This window comes from Mytilus californianus, unplaced genomic scaffold, assembly GCF_021869535.1.
Source record: "Mytilus californianus isolate M0D057914Y unplaced genomic scaffold, xbMytCali1.0.p SCAF_3, whole genome shotgun sequence".
Classification (NCBI taxonomy): domain Eukaryota; kingdom Metazoa; phylum Mollusca; class Bivalvia; order Mytilida; family Mytilidae; genus Mytilus; species Mytilus californianus.
In genome coordinates, this window is record NW_026262679.1 from 11,817,448 (window position 1) to 11,836,064 (window position 18,617).

At 32.3% G+C, this 18,617-nt stretch overlaps 1 protein-coding gene across 4 annotated transcripts; it reads right to left on the reverse strand.

Moving 5' to 3' along the window:
• Window positions 1-563: 563 nt before the first annotated feature.
• Window positions 564-17,621, reverse strand: LOC127732970 (myb-like protein X). Of its 4 annotated transcripts, none has more exons than XM_052242217.1 (2): window positions 17,513-17,621; window positions 564-1,959 (listed from the first exon to the last, which is right to left on the reverse strand). In XM_052242217.1, the coding sequence occupies exons 1-2, from the start codon at window positions 17,540-17,542 to the stop codon at window positions 622-624; spliced, it is 1,368 nt and encodes a 455-aa protein (XP_052098177.1). In that variant the 5' UTR covers window positions 17,543-17,621; the 3' UTR covers window positions 564-621. The 4 variants fall into 4 exon arrangements, with proteins under 4 accessions (XP_052098177.1, XP_052098176.1, XP_052098175.1 ...); XM_052242216.1 differs by lacking the exon at window positions 17,513-17,621 and adding an exon at window positions 15,433-15,569; XM_052242215.1 differs by lacking the exon at window positions 17,513-17,621 and adding an exon at window positions 12,514-13,086.
• Window positions 17,622-18,617: the final 996 nt, after the last annotated feature.

Genomic DNA, 18,617 nt, shown 5'->3' on the forward strand with positions numbered 1-18,617 from the left:
TTAGTGTTAGTTAAACCTCAAGGAAAGATGACTTGAAACTTCTATTTTCAAGTATAAAACCATACTAGTATTTGACGCTGACCTACCAAATAACAACTGGACGTTATTATTAGAAATAATGGCGGTAGTTTCGGACTAGAAGCAGTTTATGAGTGAGAGATGATATTTTTTTCTCTTTATATTCTTGTATGATACACCAAATGATGCAAAAGCCAGCAACCAAAGGTCATCGTACAGCCTTCAACAATGAGAAAACCCATACCGCACAGCAAGCCACAAAAGGCCCCGACACGATAAATGTAAAACAATTCAAACGAGAAAACAAACGTCCCGATCTATGTACAAAACAAAAATCAAAAAACAAATATGATATACAACAACAACCGAATACCACCGAATTTACAGGCTCCAGACAAACACACACAGAACGTGGCGGCGTCAAACAGCTGACTGCTGTGTTTGCATTCAGTTTTAATGCCTGCGATTCTTTTTATTATTATTTAAAGGATATTCATTTTAATCCTGGTATCTATGATGAGTTTATTCATACGCAAATGCCAAAAGAATGTGTAATTTTAATGACTGTTGAATAAAATGATTATAGGAAATAAATCATGTTGATCAGTCTATATTGTGAACAATTTTCAATAATCCGAAAGCTTCTGTCCAAGACACCGAGTTGTTCCGCGAATGATTTGGCGAAGATTTAGTGCTGTTAATTGATGGAAGAAGTTTTGAAGATGTAGAACGAGTTGATAAATTCGTATATCTACGTCCTTCTTCAACAATACCATTATTAATCAGTTCCTCCTTTCGGAGTTTCTTTATTTCGTCGCTAAAACCAGTGATACTTTTTTTTCGTCTAATTTTCTTTGACGGTGATGTGCCATTTAACGATGAGTTTTTGTCACTTCTATCTGTTAATTCTGATTCTAAAGATGCCACATTGTTGTCTGTATCAACATTGTTATCGTAAAAATCAAATTTTTCTTGATTGTTTGAAGCATGATCGCCATAACCGTATTTCATTGGGTATATAATTGACGCTTGCTTTCGTAAAGATGCTGAAACCACTGCGTCTGTACTACCTTTTGGAATCCTGGAGTTTCTTCGTTCTGCTCGACGTTTTTCTACACTTTCATTAACTCCACTTCTTGTGGCAAGAACATGAACCATATCAAAAAGTTTATTTGTGTTGTGGGAATGTTTAAGCTTTATAATATCAGAAAAGGACACAATTTGCTTTCTAGGCTTCAGCGGTCTTAGTGTCAGTGAAAACAAAGGACTTAAATAATTCTCACTAGATTGTGTTGTATCTGATGTTGAGGATGATGGAATAGTTTCAGATGTTGAGGGGGGAATAGTTCCGGATGTTAATGGCTTATTCTCAACTTCTTCATTTTCATTTTCTTGATTTGTTTCGTGTTCATTTTCGGCTTCAGTAATGGCTGGAAGTATCTCAAATGGATTCAAAGATTGTTCATTTTTCTCATCTATTGTGCTGCTCTTTTTGTTTTTAGTTTTATTCTTGTCTTCAAAGGTTTCATTATTGTTTTCGTCATTTAGAATACTATTTTCATTTTCATGTTTGTGTTTTAACGTATTTTCAATGGAATGTTCCATACTAACGCCATTTTCTAAATTCAATAAAGCATGAATCTGTTCCCATTGTGCGATATGTTCTCGTTCTCGTTCTTCTTTCTCTAATATCTCTTTTTCTCGTTTTTCTTTAACTAGTTTGTGTTGTTTCTTTTTCTTTGAATAACGGACCATAGATTTTCGTAGCATCCTTTGTTCTCGGGTTATATTATTGATAGAGATAATCATATCTTTCCTATACACGTTTGTTTGACGTTTACATTCAACTTCACTGCTAGCCACTCTTGTAACAGTTACCTTGCTTATTTCACTCTGTATCCCGGCTGCACGAGCATAGGAAGAATTAGCCATAGCCATCTCCTGAAATCGAAAAAAAAAATTTGTATCAAGCACCATGATGTATTTTTCAAGTTTTTTTTTCATATATTTTAACAAAATGGCAACCCGGTATGACTCAGTACCATCAACGTATAGTTTGTTCCTCCTGATGGAAATCCCACTTTTATATAACAAAGTTTTAATATCTCTTCCTGTTGGAGCACATTATATATAACCTTTACTCAGTAAGGATCAAATACTGTATTATCTATTTCATTTGAAATAATATTCCGGAATATTTCTTTCATTTGTAACTAATAGTATGAAGGAACTTTTATTTTATGACAATACACTATGTACAGTATCTTGACTGGGAATGTTACGGACTTCAAAAGTTTTGTGTCTTCCAAAGTGGATAAATTCCGAATATAGGATTAAACACCAACGAAACAAAATAAAACTTATTTTCAACTTAAAAGTTTCACTCCATAAAGAAACATACAAGGAGTAGATAACTGAACAGGAATTAAGATTTGATGAATTTACATTTCTAAAACGTTTAGAATAGAAGTGTAGATGCAAATATAAAACAAATATTTTGGACATAAAATCAAACAAAAATATGATATATTGATTAATAAATTTGACGTATAAGTTTCTTTAATATTATACAAATATGAATTATAGATTAATGAAAAATTCTATAATAACGATGATTCGTTTGGACGACGGACTAAGACATAACAATTTATCATTTGATATGTCACACAATCACAGTTTTTTGGTTAAAATATATGGCTCAGTTTGGTACTTATTCTCACAGATAATGACAGTTAAGGTAGAAAAGTTCAAGAAATGGTTAAGCCTCGTTCATAGATATGCTGACAAAATAATTTAAATGTAGATGCTTTTCATACATGAATATTTTTTGGTCTACAATTTCTACAAAAGTCTTTTGACAACTACATGTAATAGAAATAAAGTTTGTCAGAGATTTTTTCAAAGAGAATAGTTCTAACTGGAGCTATTGATATACATTTATACTTTTTATTGGCCGAAATCTCAGTCATGTCTAAAATTTGATGACGGTTAATTTTCCTACTTTATTGTGACCTATAGAGTCTTCATTCAAGAGGAAAATATGACGGTTATCAGCCATTAGTACAGAACCGTCCTAGAAAGGAATATTTAAACATCAGAAACATATGTCCCAAAAGCAGACGACAAAACAAAGCATGACTCTATAATTGATTCCAGTAACGGTTTCCCCGGGTTTTCTTTTTCATGCTTGTAAATCCAGATTCTGGTAAAATATTATTGTAGAAATACATTTGAAGGCTACAATAAAGCATTTCAATCTCAATAAAAACTAGATGTATATCAAGTCTAAAAGCAAGACTCTTACTAGTGGTTTCTGTCGAATACTGTATATGACTGGTTTTCTGAATAATGTTCCGATTAAAAAAAAAAATTAAAAAAAAAAAAGTGACAGATACAGCACAATTCACATGCAAATACAGTTATTCTGTCGCCAGCGTACTGAAGCAATTCATTGCAAAAACGGTGTCGTTTCAAAATATCATATTTATTGACTTTTATATGCAAAGAATATTTTTTTACTTTGATAACAATCTTATAAATTTTTACCTTGATAACAGCTTTGTAAATTCCATTTTCATACAATCCGTTACAACTACTGTCATTTGAATCATATGCTTTTAAGTTTGGCATTATGATAGGGACTGGTGCAGAACTGACTCAAACCGAAGCCTGTTCATACTTTTATGGACCAGTTTTAATTCCATTTATTCTTTATGATTATCGACATTTAAATTGTTCATCTTTTCCACGGATATTGGGTGGACAATAAAATTAAAACGAATTGTTACACTACAAATACAATTTTTGACTGACTTTTATTACGACAATTTTTTATTACACTGCTAAATATCACGAAACATGATTAATAAATATATACTGTAATTGAGCTTTTTTGTTCTCAGTATGGTGCTCTGCATTAAACTATTCAATTAATACTTATATGTGGCAAAAGGTTGATGGGATGGTGAAATATATTAGCATTAAAGAAAGAAATGAAAACATCCCTTGTGGCCTCTTAAATTTTATCCTGCTATTTTAATTTGATCGATTTTAATTTAGTATTAAAGGAAACGTATACGTTAGAATGAACACGAGATGCTGCCTCTGTATCATTCAGCAGACTATCAATATCCCGGATGATGACTTTGGTGACATTTAGAATGACTTATTTGTTTACAAAGGCCAATAAATTACTCATTGATTATCGTGTTACAGTGATGACAAAGTTGCATCAAGTTACTTTATAGTTCTGCATCATTTACTGATAAAACAACATTGTTGTCCTAGCAAAAATAATTCAGATTAAATTACTTTAAGAAGACCAATACCTGATATAGTTTGATAATATCTTTAGACTATAATATAATTATAGATTTTTGCGGGCGAAAAAAACGTATTAACTTAAAACTTTTGAAACTGTACTATAATCACAGCGAGAGGTAAAAGCGGAGTAAGCATTGTGGTGGATTTAAACTTTAAATTCTAATTTTCGAGTGTTTAATTATCCCCCTTTTAACCTTGATGAGGGGTATAACATAGGGTACAGAAAAATCATTAAACAGTATAGTATTAAAGATCTGGCGGTAGGTATTCATAGATTGTTTTCTACAGAATACTGGAAAAGAAAAGGTATGATTAAGATTGTTATATGCACAATACGTGTTTCCTGAATAGATTCATCACGTACAGTCTTAACTAAAAGTTTGAAAGCCAAAAACAGTTTAAACACCAAAAAGGGTCTAAAACAGAACAACTTCAAAGGGGTAATAATTTATGATAATATTTTTTTAATTGCAACAGGCCACCTACAGAGTGTTGATGAAGGGGGTTCTTCACCGTTCAGAGAGTATTGAACTCCCCATTTAAAACAGCCGTGAAATTATCAGTAAATTGTGTGTTCTACAAGGATCACCAGTCCTTCACCTTTCATCTGATAGGGGACCTTAATTACTAAAATCTATGCTACATAGGTTAAGATTTACCCTTATGCGTAGGAACTATTTTGTTTTAAATATGTACTACTTTCCAGTATGTTCTTTTTTGACCGGGCACGATTAGGTGGTGTTACATCTTACAAAGTCTATCCAAATTATTTTTGCAAAGAATTCCGCCAAAGCCGGTGCTAGGGGACGTCTTAAACTTGCAGTGAGGTGAGATTTTTTTTGCTCCTTGTTGAAGGCCTCACTGTGACTTTGAGATGAAGATCAGCAATAAAAGCGCTGTTCCTTTGCTTTTTGTATGTTTTTTTGCTGTGCATGAACTGATTTTGAGTCATGAATGGATACCCCATATCCTTTGTTTTTTTCTATTATACCTCCCAAACAGTTAATCTGACACACCTTCAGCATGAGTTTTAATGATTAACTAGAACAATCAAGATGCATGACCATATTCTTACATCTCAGTCAACCATTTAGGTATTTCTTTATTCAAATAAATAATTATTTTTGTTTATAGAATGGCCGATGATACTCTGTTTGTTGTTCTATAATAGAAAATTATTCTGCCTTAGTTTCATTTTCAAGTTCAGATTTGTTTGCTGACAATACTTTATGTCGATTAAAACTCACAGTGACTCCGCTTCAACTATTTTTGAATTTGCTAAAACTATTACTGTCTTCTGTATCTGTCAACATGAACATTATTTCCAATAAGGCACCGATATTTTCCTGTTCCACGCGCTCGGACAATATTGATACACAATTAAAGAACCTTAGTGAGCGCGCTCACATACCCCACCTCCCCACATTGTCACTGGAGAAATAAAATAACTGTAAGAAAAAAAAATTGTATAAGAAAAAAAAATTGAATCATAATTTCCTGTCGATATGCACATCTACATAGTATGTCCTTATTATCTACAAAGTTTCATGAAATTCTGTTGTGTGGTTTCAGAGGAGTTGCGATGACAAACTGTTGCAGAGGTATATTGAAGCAAATAAGTTCAAAGGGGCGTAACTCCTAGAAAAAAAATTGAATCGTAATTTCCTGTCAATATGCACATCTACGTAGTATGTCCTTATTATCTACAAAGTTTCATGAAATTTTGTTGTGTGGTTTCAGAGGAGTTGAGATGACAAACTGTTGCAGTAGTACATTAAAGTAAATAAGTTCAAAGGGGAGTAACTCCTAGAAAAAAAATTGAATCATAATTTCCTGTCGATATGCACATCTACCTAGTATGTCCTTATTATCTACAAAGTTTCATGAAATTCTGTCGTGTGGTTTAAGAGGAGTTGCGATGACAAACTGTTGCAGAGGTAAATTGAAGCAAATAAGTTCAAAGGGGCGTAACTCCTAGAAAAAAAATTGAATTGTAATTTCCTGTCAATATGCACACATCTACGTAGTATGTCCTTATTATCTGAAAAGGTTTCATGAAATTCTGTTGTGTGGTTTGAGAGGAGTTGCGATGACAAAAGGTTGCAGTAGTATATTGGGCAAATAAGTTCAAAGGGGCGTAACTCCTGGAAAAAAAATTAAATCGTAATTTCCTGTCGATATGCACATCTACGTAGTATGTCCTTATTATCTACAAAGTTTCATGAAATTTTGTTGTGTGGTTTCAGAGGAGTTGAGATGACAAACTGTTGCAGTAGTACATTAAAGTAAATAAGTTCAAAGGGGAGTAACTCCTAGAAAAAAAATTGAATCGTAATTTCCTGTCGATATGCACAACTACATAGTATGTCCTTATTATCTAAAAAGGTTTCGTGAAATTCTGTTGTGTGGTTTGAGAGGAGTTGCGATGACAAGAAACAGGACTGACGGACTGACGGACTGACGGACGGACGGACGGACGGACAGACGGACGGACGGGTCAAAAACATTATACCCTCCGCAACTCGTTGCGTGGGGTATAATAAACTCATATTTACCTCTATAAAAGGCAAGGATAATATTTAACATATAAGTCATGGCATAGAGGCAGTTTTTTGCAATATGGCAGATTTGAGTTGTTCGGTCATCTCCAAAAAGGTACGGGATCCATATTTATAGCGTTTGGGAGATGACCGAACGGTTCATGAACTGCCATTTGAAATTAAAGTATTTAAAAAAAACATCAAGATACCAGTTGTACCGTGAATACAAAGTTCACTCTCTGAATCATAATCAGGTTTCAGTATTTCATGCAGGAGAGAGAGAGACGAGCGATACCAAAAGGACATTCAAACTCATAAGTCGAAAATACACTGACAACGCCATGGTAAAAAACGAAAAACGACCTAAGACAAACAATAGTATACAAAACACAACATAGAAAACTAAAGACTTAGCAACACGAACCTCACCAAAACTCGAGGGTGGTCTCAGGTGCCCCTAAGGATAAGCAGATCCTGCCCCACATGTGGCACCAGTCGTGTTGCTGCGCATGTTAGTACAAAACTCGGTGATAAGTCTTATTCGGTATGTCACATTCGGCGAAAAGAGGACGGGATGGTGTTTACGACAATTGGAACATATCCGTCGTCATCTGTGAAACTGATATTCCATAACGGTTAACCTCTTTGTGATGGCGTCCTTAAAATATTCGAAGGGATTTTTCAACTTCACCACTTGGAACTCTTGGTTTAATGCAAACGACGCAAAATATTGCAAAACACATACACGCGCTTGCCCTATATACATGGTAAGTTGAATACTATTTTGAAATATTTTTTCTACTTTTAAATCAATTAACTTAAACTATTTTTTATTATTTTTCAAACTTTCTTTAATGATATTCATGTCGTCATAATAAAATATATTCATTGGTCATACGAATAACGGACATGCTGATGTTAAACGGATAACTTGGACGAATATTAGTTCAAACAATAACTTAAAAAGGTCAATTTTATTTTATGTAGCATGAAAAGGCAATGCGAGATATACGGACGACCTTTAAAATGTGCTACCTAACAAACAAACAAACCAAAGTTCTGTAAATGTTAATATAAACTGTGATGTAATACAAACGTTAGTAACAAAGGAACAGACGAGACTTTAAATGTCTTTATACAACGCCTTTTATTAAACTAAATCTTATGTAAATTAATGTTCTTATTATAAATATGAATATTTAGAGGGGAAAGAATAGATTTACATGTAAAAATAAGAAGATGCCTATTTAAACCTGCATGAAATATTGAGAAGGTTTTTGACCGATATTTATTTTTGTATCAGTTAACATACGACAAGTGATCAATTACTTTATAATGGCAATGAATGCAGATAATTTTCATTTCTTTTATGCTGCTTTACGCTTACAAATATGAAGTCCTCATTTTGTCAAAGCACAACTTTGATATTCTGTAGCGTTCATTGATTTTTATTCGTTCAGATCGTTTATTGCTTTCAAATGGTTTTTATACATTACTGTACTATTTATTCTACAGTTCATCAGTGGCTCTAATATGTGGTTTTTACTGTGTAGGAAAACCCTTTTATTTTTCTTATCGTCGTTTTTCGTTTGACCTTGTTTCTTTCTTCTTTTTTTTCGGTTACCAACGGGTTTTGATCCACTTCCCTTTTTTATCATCAAATATTACATTGTGACGTCATGTAGTAATCATACTGCTTCATATACATCTGACCAAGGAGAATATAACCTCATATACATCTGACCAAGGAGAATATAACCTCATATACATCTGACCAAGGAGAATATAACCTCATATACATCTGACCAAAGAGAATATAACCTCATATACATCTGATTATCTGACCAAGGATAATATAACCTCATATATATATGACCAAGGAGAATATAACCTCATATACATCTGACCAAGGAGAATATAACCTCATATACATCTGACCAAGGAGAATATAACCTCATATACATCTGACCAAGGCGAATATAACCTCATAAACATCTGACCAATGAGAATATAACCTCATATACATCTGACCAAGGAGAATATAACCTCATATACATCTAACCATCTGACCAAGGAGAATATAACCTCATATACATCTGACCAAGGAGAATATAACCTCATATATATCTGACAATCTGACCAAGGATAATATAACCTCATATATATCTGACCAAGGAGAATATTACCTCATATACATCTGACCAAGGAGAATATAACCTCATATACATCTGAACAAGGAGAATATAACCTCATATACATCTGACCAAGGAAAATATAACCTCATATACAAAGGAGAATATAACCTCATATACATCTGACCAATGAGAATATAACCTCATATACATCTGAACAAGGAGAATATAACCTCATATACAAAGGAGAATATAACCTCATATACATCTGACCAAGGAGAATATAACCTCATATACATCTGACCAAGGAAAATATAACCTCATATACATCTGACCAAGGAAAATATAACCTCATATACATCTGACCAATGAGAATATAACCTCATATACATCTGACCATCTGACCAAGGATAATATAACCTCATATATATATGACCAAGGAGAATATAACCTCATATACATCTGAGCAAGGAGAATATAACCTCATATACATCTGAACAAGGAGAATATAACCTCATATACATCTGACCAAGGAGAATATAACCTCATATACATCTGACCAAGGAGAATATAACCTCATATACATCTGAACAAGGAGAATATAACCTCATATACATCTGAACAAGGAGAATATAATCTCATATACATCTGACCAAGGAGAATATAACCTCAAAGGAGAATATAACCTCATATACATCTGAACAAGGAGAATATAACCTCTAAGGAGAATATAACCTCATATACATCTGACCAAGGAGAATATAACCTCATACACATTTGACCAAGGAGAATATAACCTTATATACAAACTACGCTAAAAAGACTTTATCCAACAGTGAATACAGTGAAACCACTTAACCCACCTCTACACTGAAACTAGTTTACTCACTGACTTCATAAAAATACTACCCAACGACTACAGTGAAACTACATTACTCAAGAACTACAGTCGAAATACTTTAATTAAGTGTAAATGTGAAACCGCTTTACCAATAGACTATTGTAAAACCAGTGTATCCACATACTACAATAAAACACATTACACATAGATAGTATTAAAGTACCTTACTCTCAGACTAAAGTGAGACCACTTTACCCACAGACTGCATTAAGATTACTTTACAAACAGTGAAACCACAGGCTACAATTAAACCAATTTACTCAAAGGCTGTAGTAAACACTTTAACCAAAAACTATATAGAAATCACTTTACCACAGACTACAGAATAACCAATTTACCAACAGACTATAAAGAAAACACTTTACAAACAGACTACAGAGAAACCACTTTAACCACAGACGACAGAGAAACCACTTTACCAACAGACTACAAAGGAATCACATTACTCACAGACTACAGAGAAACCACTTTACCAACAGACTCCAGAGAAATCACTTTACCAACAGACTACAGAGAAATCACTTTACCAACAGACTACAGAGAAATCACTTTACCAACAGACGACAGAGAAACCACTTTACCAACAGACGACAGAAAAATCACTTTACCAACAGACAACAGAGAAATCACTTTACCAACAGACTACAGAGAAATCACTTTACCAACAGACGACAGAGAAACCACTTTACCAACAGACGACAGAAAAATCACTTTACCAACAGACAACAGAGAAACCACTTTACCAACAGACGACAAAGGAATCACCTTACCCACAGACTACAGAAAAATCAATTAACGCACAGACTACAGAGAAATCACTTTACAAACAGACTACAGAGAAACCACTTTACCAACAGACTACAGAGAAATCACTTTACCAACAGACTACAGAGAAACCACTTTACCCACAGACGACAAAGGAATCACCTTACCGACAGACTACAGAAAAATCACTTAACCCACAGACTACAGAGAAATCACTTTACCAACAGACGACAGAGAAACCACTTTACCCACAGACGACAAAGGAATCACCTTACCGACAGACTACAGAAAAATCACTTAACCCACAGACTACAGAGAAATCACTTTACCAACAGACTACAGAGAAACCACTTTACCAACAGACTACAGAGAAACCATTTTACCAACAAACGACAGAGAAACCACTTTACCCATAGACGACAGAGAAATCACTTAACCCACAGACGACAGAGAAACCACTTAACCCACAGACGACAGAGAAACCACTTTACCCACAGACGACAGAGAAACCACTTTACCCACAGACGACAGAGAAACCATTTTACCCACAGACGACAGAGAAACCACTTTACCCACAGACGACAGAGAAACCAATTTACCCACAGACGACAGAGAAACCACTTTACCAACAGACGACAGAGAAACCACTTTACCAACAGACGACAGAGAAACCACTTTACCCACAGACGACAGAAAAACCACTTTACCAGCAGACTACAGAGAAACCACTTTACCAACAGACTACAGAGAAACCACTTTACCAGCAGACTACAGAGAAACCACTTTACCAACAGACGCCAGAGAAAACACTTTACCAGCAGACTACAGAGAAACCATTTTACCAACAGACTACAGAGAAAACACTTTACCAGCAGACGACAGAATAACCAATTTACAAACAGACTATAAAGAAAACACTTTGCAAACAGACTACAGAGAAACCACTTTACCCACAGACGACAGAAAAACCACTTTACCAGCAGACTACAGAGAAACCATTTTACCAACAGACTACAGAGAAACAACTTTACCAACATACTACAAAGAAACCACTTATCTAACAGACTATAAAGAAACCCCTTTATTCACAGACTATAGGGACGCCATATTGACAACAGTCTTCAGTAAGACCATAATACCCGTAGACAAAAGAAAACCCACATTACCCACATTATACATTAAAATATTTTTACTCACAGAATACAAAAACAATTTTACCCACAAACAGCTTTAAAATAACTTAATCCATAGTATATTCGATAATCGCAATAAAAACTTTCGATTATTTATCAAGCCTTAACTTAGATGAATATTTGACAAAACGTTTAATAATTTTGTTTCGACATAACAGATGTTCTTATAACATAATGTTTGACATATTTGAGAACATTTTTTTATTTTGTTCTTTTGGGTATTTTTGTACAAAACGGTTGAAAGGACACATGTAGCTTCATTTTTGAAACAATTAGGCATGTTTATAATTTAAAATTTTAGGTAATAACACGTTCGGTGTTATTAATAAAATGGTCAATTATTTTAGAAGTCAAACTTATTTTAAAAAAAAACTAGTCTATGCCTCACAAAATTTTATTATTATTGCTTAAATAATCATCTGACTCAAAATTTGGAATCACCGAAAAGTTTATTCTCTCTTTAAATGTGTATCCAAATCAAAATTTGGTGATAATACGTATGTGTGTTGTTAAACTTTTTAATAGAATGTGTATTATATCATAGCAATAAATAATAAGAGTTCGGTTAACGTTACATTATAGAAAATCTTTAAAACTAATTTTATATGCAAACTTTTTAAAATTTAGAAAAAAAACAATACCTTATTATATTCCGTCCTAATATATCGTGAAAATTGTTCATCCTCAGTTCGCAGTTGTAGTGGCTTAAGCCTCATTTCAGAAACTATTCCTCTTTGAATACCTTACACTAAAATGATTTAATTTATTCTTGTTTGTAACGCGATTTCAAATCACACAATTCTGCTATTTGTTCACAATGTGTGAACTACGGTGTGCAAACAAACTTTTCCTATGTGATTTAATTTAAATTCCACAATTATCTGATCGTCGATTCTCAGGAAATAGATTTTCAGACAAGGATGAAAAATTAATCTTTGATACAACCATTCAAGATGTCTACATAGCAACTGCATCCGTTCCAATAATGATAAAGCCAACAGACATAATCTTGTAGACTTCCATGTGAATAGGTAGCAACAATGAACAAGTATAACAAACACTAGTCAGATGAATGGCTGTCAACTTAAGTTTATTAATTGAAAGTATGCACGAAAGATAAAGGTTAGTTGTTCTGTACAACTTTCGAGCAAGCAAACATATATTTGACAGAGTCAAGAGCTATTAATATTAATATGTTTACATACAATCACATGGTGTAGGTAATCATAAACTACTAACTGACAAAAGAATAGTAGGGTATGTCTTTTTAGCTATTTATTACAGGATCTTTATGTTTACATAATTTTAAAACTGCGTCAAAAAGCCCAAATGATCATAAAGGATTTTTAAATCCTCAAGTATAGAAATTTAGTATACCACTGTAAAATGGGCTTTAGTCTTTTTGACTGTACTCAAATATCTTTTCACTTTGCGTAGAGAAAAGCAAATTAGATTTCAACAAACCGAAGAATTTAAAATGATAACTTTTGATGAGGTCGTTCAAATTACTACAAAACATATTTTTCGCATGCAAATGTAAATGCACAATGCTGGACAAAGCAAACTAAACCTTGAGAAATAGATTCCCAACAAATTTATAACCATTATATCAGTTTCGATCATGTTCTTCTTATCAGATGCCATTGATAGTGGCTTGCTAATTACAAGGAAGCTACTAACCAAAGATTCTAAATTATGTCTTCAATTTTTTTTTTTTCACGGAGGCCTTCATGATTTGCCCCGAAAGTTCAAGGATGGCATTTCCTTTATGGCTTGTTTAACCCTTATGGAATATCTAAGTTCAACACGGATACAGACTGACGGTGTATATTCCGTCTGTCGAAATCGCTTGATTCTTTCCTAGTCCATGACTCGTCACCGAGTACGAATTATCACCGCAAATGTTCGTGTGATGGGCAACCAATAGGCGCCACTAGTGGATAAGGATCTGCTTATAATTCCGGAGCACATGAGTTCAATACTGTTTTCTGTTGAGTTTCAATTGTCCTTTCAAGTTTTCTGTGTAATTTTTTTTTTTTTTGTGCGTTGTAAAATAATAATCTATTTTATTATTGTGTCACATATTGATTGACATACATATTATACAATAAAATTAAAACATACATAGAACAATCAATACCCAGCCATATCAATTTGGCTTATGAGACACATTGCACAAAATATATACATGTTCTTAAAAATCCAACGATACTTTGAAATACTATATATTTAAAACTAATAACTATGATTTAAGAGTATTTTCAACATGATGAATAAAACTAAAGTTTAATACAGTACATCTTTTGTATCTTAACGAGATAGATAACTACGAATTACCAAAAGCGTCGGTTATATAATATTGTTGATTAATTGCTATCAACTAATTACTTTGAACTCTTCTTACCATAAAGTGTTAAAACTGCTCTCAAAGCAATGCTCTAAAATGCTTTAACGAAATGCTTTAGATTGTATTAAACCTATTGCTTTAAATGCATACAACATTAGAATGTTTGCTGCTAAAACTCAAACTTACTTCTTTTTCATACGTCTTTTTCGATAGATAATGTTTAGTATATTACAGTTATTGCAAAGTAGAGACATGTCCGTGTTTGTGTCGTGTTTCTGTACTTACACATCCGGGGCTTTCAAATATTAGGTTTGAGCGTTCCTGATGAAAGTAAATCCAGAAAAGCACTTCGGACGCATGACATTTTTTTTAAATTACTTTTATTTTTTTTTAACATAATTCATAAAATGGCTCTTAATTAATTCCTGAAAATTGTATAAAGAAGGGCTTTGAATTCAACTCAACTGTTTTGAATTTTTTCATGCAAAGCATTAAACATTTCACCAAGCAACCTCTATATTTTCAATTGTTTTTAAATTTTTAATTCAAAGGTTCATCCACGTAAAATATTTAGAAATTTTTGCTATTTGAAATATACATACAGTTAACATTAACATATCTATGTACATTTCATTTGATAAATCAGAGACATGTTTACCCCAAATATTCTATTTCTATCAAATATTTTTATTGCCATGACAAAAACACGGACCTATATCTACTTTACAATAAATTTAATATACTAAACATTATCTATTTGAACAGACGTCATATATAAAATTGTAGATATTTTGAGTTTTAGCAGCAAACATTCTTGAAATAATTCCTTAAATTCCGCCTATCAAAATGCTCCTAATTTCCTTTGAGCTGATGGTATAGTGCTTTAAACGGCATTAAAGATAAATATACAAAAAATGCTCATTGTTGAGGGCCATACGGTGACCTATAGTTGTATAAGTGTTACCTTCTACGTCATTTCGTCTCTGGTGGAGAGTGGTCTCATTGGCGATCATACCACATCTTCTTATTTTTTTTTATAAATAAACAACAAAAGAACACATGAACTAAAACTCCTTTAAATGCAGGTGCTATGGGGAACTCCTTTTTTTTGTAAGTTTAAGAGATTTTTATTTTCATTACAATAGTGTCTTGCATGTACAGTTAACAGAAATCTAATTTTTTTTCTCTAAAATAGTTTCGTTAAATCACTTACCGGATAAAAAGTCATAATTTCTGGGGGTTTCATTTGTGCATGTTCCTTAAAGCTTCATTCTAAACTACATACAAATCTAAACTACATTCAAATGTGGACAAAATTTTGCCTTTGGTTTGAAGAATCTTACAAACTGGTATAGATATTGTGACTAGCTTGTATATATGATACATGAAAATATTTTTTCAATCTAATGAAAAATTAATAAATATATGGAAACTTATACTTTTGTGGTAATAGTAACACGAAAACAAACAGTAAGAAAATATGAGTCTGATATGTTTTGAAATATAATTGATATCTATAATATTGTGTAGTCATGATGTGTTTATAATGTTAAATCGACTGAAATTTGAACGAAAGAGTTTTTTTTTCTTTTAGTTTATGTCACAGGAAATATTACCTAGTCGTGCACTTAAAACAAATTATTTTGTGGAAAACGTTTAAAAATCAGGGCACAGACAAGCATTATGTACATTAATAAATTCGTTTTTTTACGTCATCCCTTAAAACTTCTGTCGTGGATAAACTTGTGTTAACTTAGAATTACCTTATCCGCGAAAATCGAAAAAAAAAGTCAATAGCAAGCATAACTGTAACGTTAATATATCGAGTTGTCCTTTTGTTGTCGTGAACAAGACTGCTGAATGCACTCCCGCTTTTTTTTCTATTAAGACAACTACACGCTGTGCTGACTGGATCTAACCGTAACACTTAATTTCTTTAATAAAAATTTCAAAAGCACTGCATATCACGGGAATATATAAGTCCATTAGTTAGTGTTATTATACTTTTTAAGCAATAGAAATGTCATTCTTCAAATCTTTTTTAAGAAAGAAAAGTACACTGATGTGAACGGTCATGCGTTTTGTTTGAGTCATTCGTATCTTATCTTAATATACACAGTTGAAGTACATAAATATAGTCTACAGGTTTTTGAAAACAAAAGATCCGTAACAAAAGTATTCGTTCCAACGATAGATTATTTATAAGTTCAGAATTTACAAATTATTTTATTGTCGTTTTAAACGTACTAGTTTTTAAAGCAATTTTTGGGTTTGTTTAGATGTTGAAAAAAAAATTAATTTCAACCGACCATATGCTTTTAAATTACGTTAGATGACAGTATCATATTTATTTATTTCACAACCAGACGAAGCTATCCTAAGACCTGTCATAAGATATATCTTAGGACATGTCTTATGATCCTCTTATGACTATCCTAGGACATATCTCAGACCTCGCCTCGAAGCTGTCTTAGGATGATCTTAGCAAAAATATCATAAACCTGTCGCAAGTTCTTTAAATTTTTAAATATTAACATTGATTTATGGAAAAATTCATGTAAATGTAGTATGTATTTCCCATAAATTATTAAGTGTATTGATAATTAGATAATTTGCAAAATCAATATAAAAAATAAGTGTAATTTATATAAATAATCTATTGATAATATACTAATATACATATGAACTTTAAATACAAAATCGAGAAAAAGGAATAAAATTATAATTTTTTTTTTGTATAAGTGAGTTGAATTCAATTTGTCACTGTATCGGTTATAATAGGGTTAAAGGATAAAATCGTGCATTCTTGATACCAATACATCGAATGTTTATTGTTGACAAATCATGACAATCCGTCAACCAAAAAAGATTTAGTTGTGAGCCGGAAAAGGAGAATGGATAATTAGATAATAATAAGATAATTTACAAAATTAATATAAAAAATTAGTGTAATTTGTATAAATAAACTTATGACTATCCTAAGACCATCATAAGACACCTCTGGTGTAGTCCTAACTTTATGACCAACTTTAAGAGGTGTCCTAATTTAGGACCACTTTGTGAAACCCACTTAGGACTAAGATATGTCGTAAGACCATCCTAAGACATGTCTTAGTCCTAAGACAGCTTCATGAAACTGGCCCCAGGGATGTTATTCGATTCTGGCATTATCTAATGACCCTGATTATAAATTCCTGTAAATAAAAGTTTAACTATAGGACTCAATAAAGTAATTTAAAGTTTTGAACAGTTTTATTAAATAAACTAAAAATGTGATTAAATAATACCCATACCTTATTGATCATTTGCTTAAAGTAGCTCATTTTAATGGATGGATGGTCGCCTCAGAGATCATGAAGTAGTATCTGAATATTGCATAATATCAAAACTATTCCATTTCCTGCAGAAAAGATAAAACAAAATATAAAATAAAAAACTATTCGAATATTTTTATCAGGATATGAGCCATTAGATACATATTCACAATAATTATATCTTTTCAGTGTACTTTGGGAGCAGTACTGACAATCAGCAAAGAAAAATGTTTCATATTAAAAACCAATTTATTTTAGAAAAATAGATATCACGACACCATACATTTAAAACATTGGTGGGAGATATTGAACAAGATATTTTATATTATTGACAATAGGCTGACCTGTGTTTACTTAGAATTATCGAGTTTTCGCAATATTTTACAGGGATTGTTTTTCTGTAGAACGCTATTATTGTTCTTTAATATTTCAGAAATTGGTGTACGCGATGTTTCAACAATATAGAAAGTAAAGAATTACTGTCACAATTGGATCAAGATAAAGAAAGTCCGGGAGATTTCAGTTTATCCATTTCCAAAATCCTTCAAAAATATTTTACGTAGTCCTTTATAACCTTTTATTCAAATACACCGAACAAAAAATATCGAGCAGTTTATTAAAGAAGTCATATTTAGAGGTTAAATAAATACCATAGCTTCTTATTACAGACGTCCAGTTTGACTCATTACTAGACAACTTAGACTTAATTCTTCATTAAAGGTAAATTACATGACCTACGGTAAGGTAAGTATATCCTACTCACATTTTGGAACAAAGTAGAAAACGTTAATAAACAAAATTACCATGGTTTGTTTTACTTCTCAAACGTACAACTAAATGAATAACGAATGTTTTCTTTTTTAAATGGGAGGAATTTTTCAAACATTTGAAAAATATTTCATACTAAAATAAAACATACTAATTGATCCTAATAAGTGAAATGTTGTGGCATCAACTTAACTCTTTACATACAGAATTTAGATGGGATCATATTTTTAAAAGGATGTTAAGGATATTATTTTTGTAATATTGACAATTTTATTAGTATTTTATGCTTCATGGTATTACTTCACTATGTTGATTG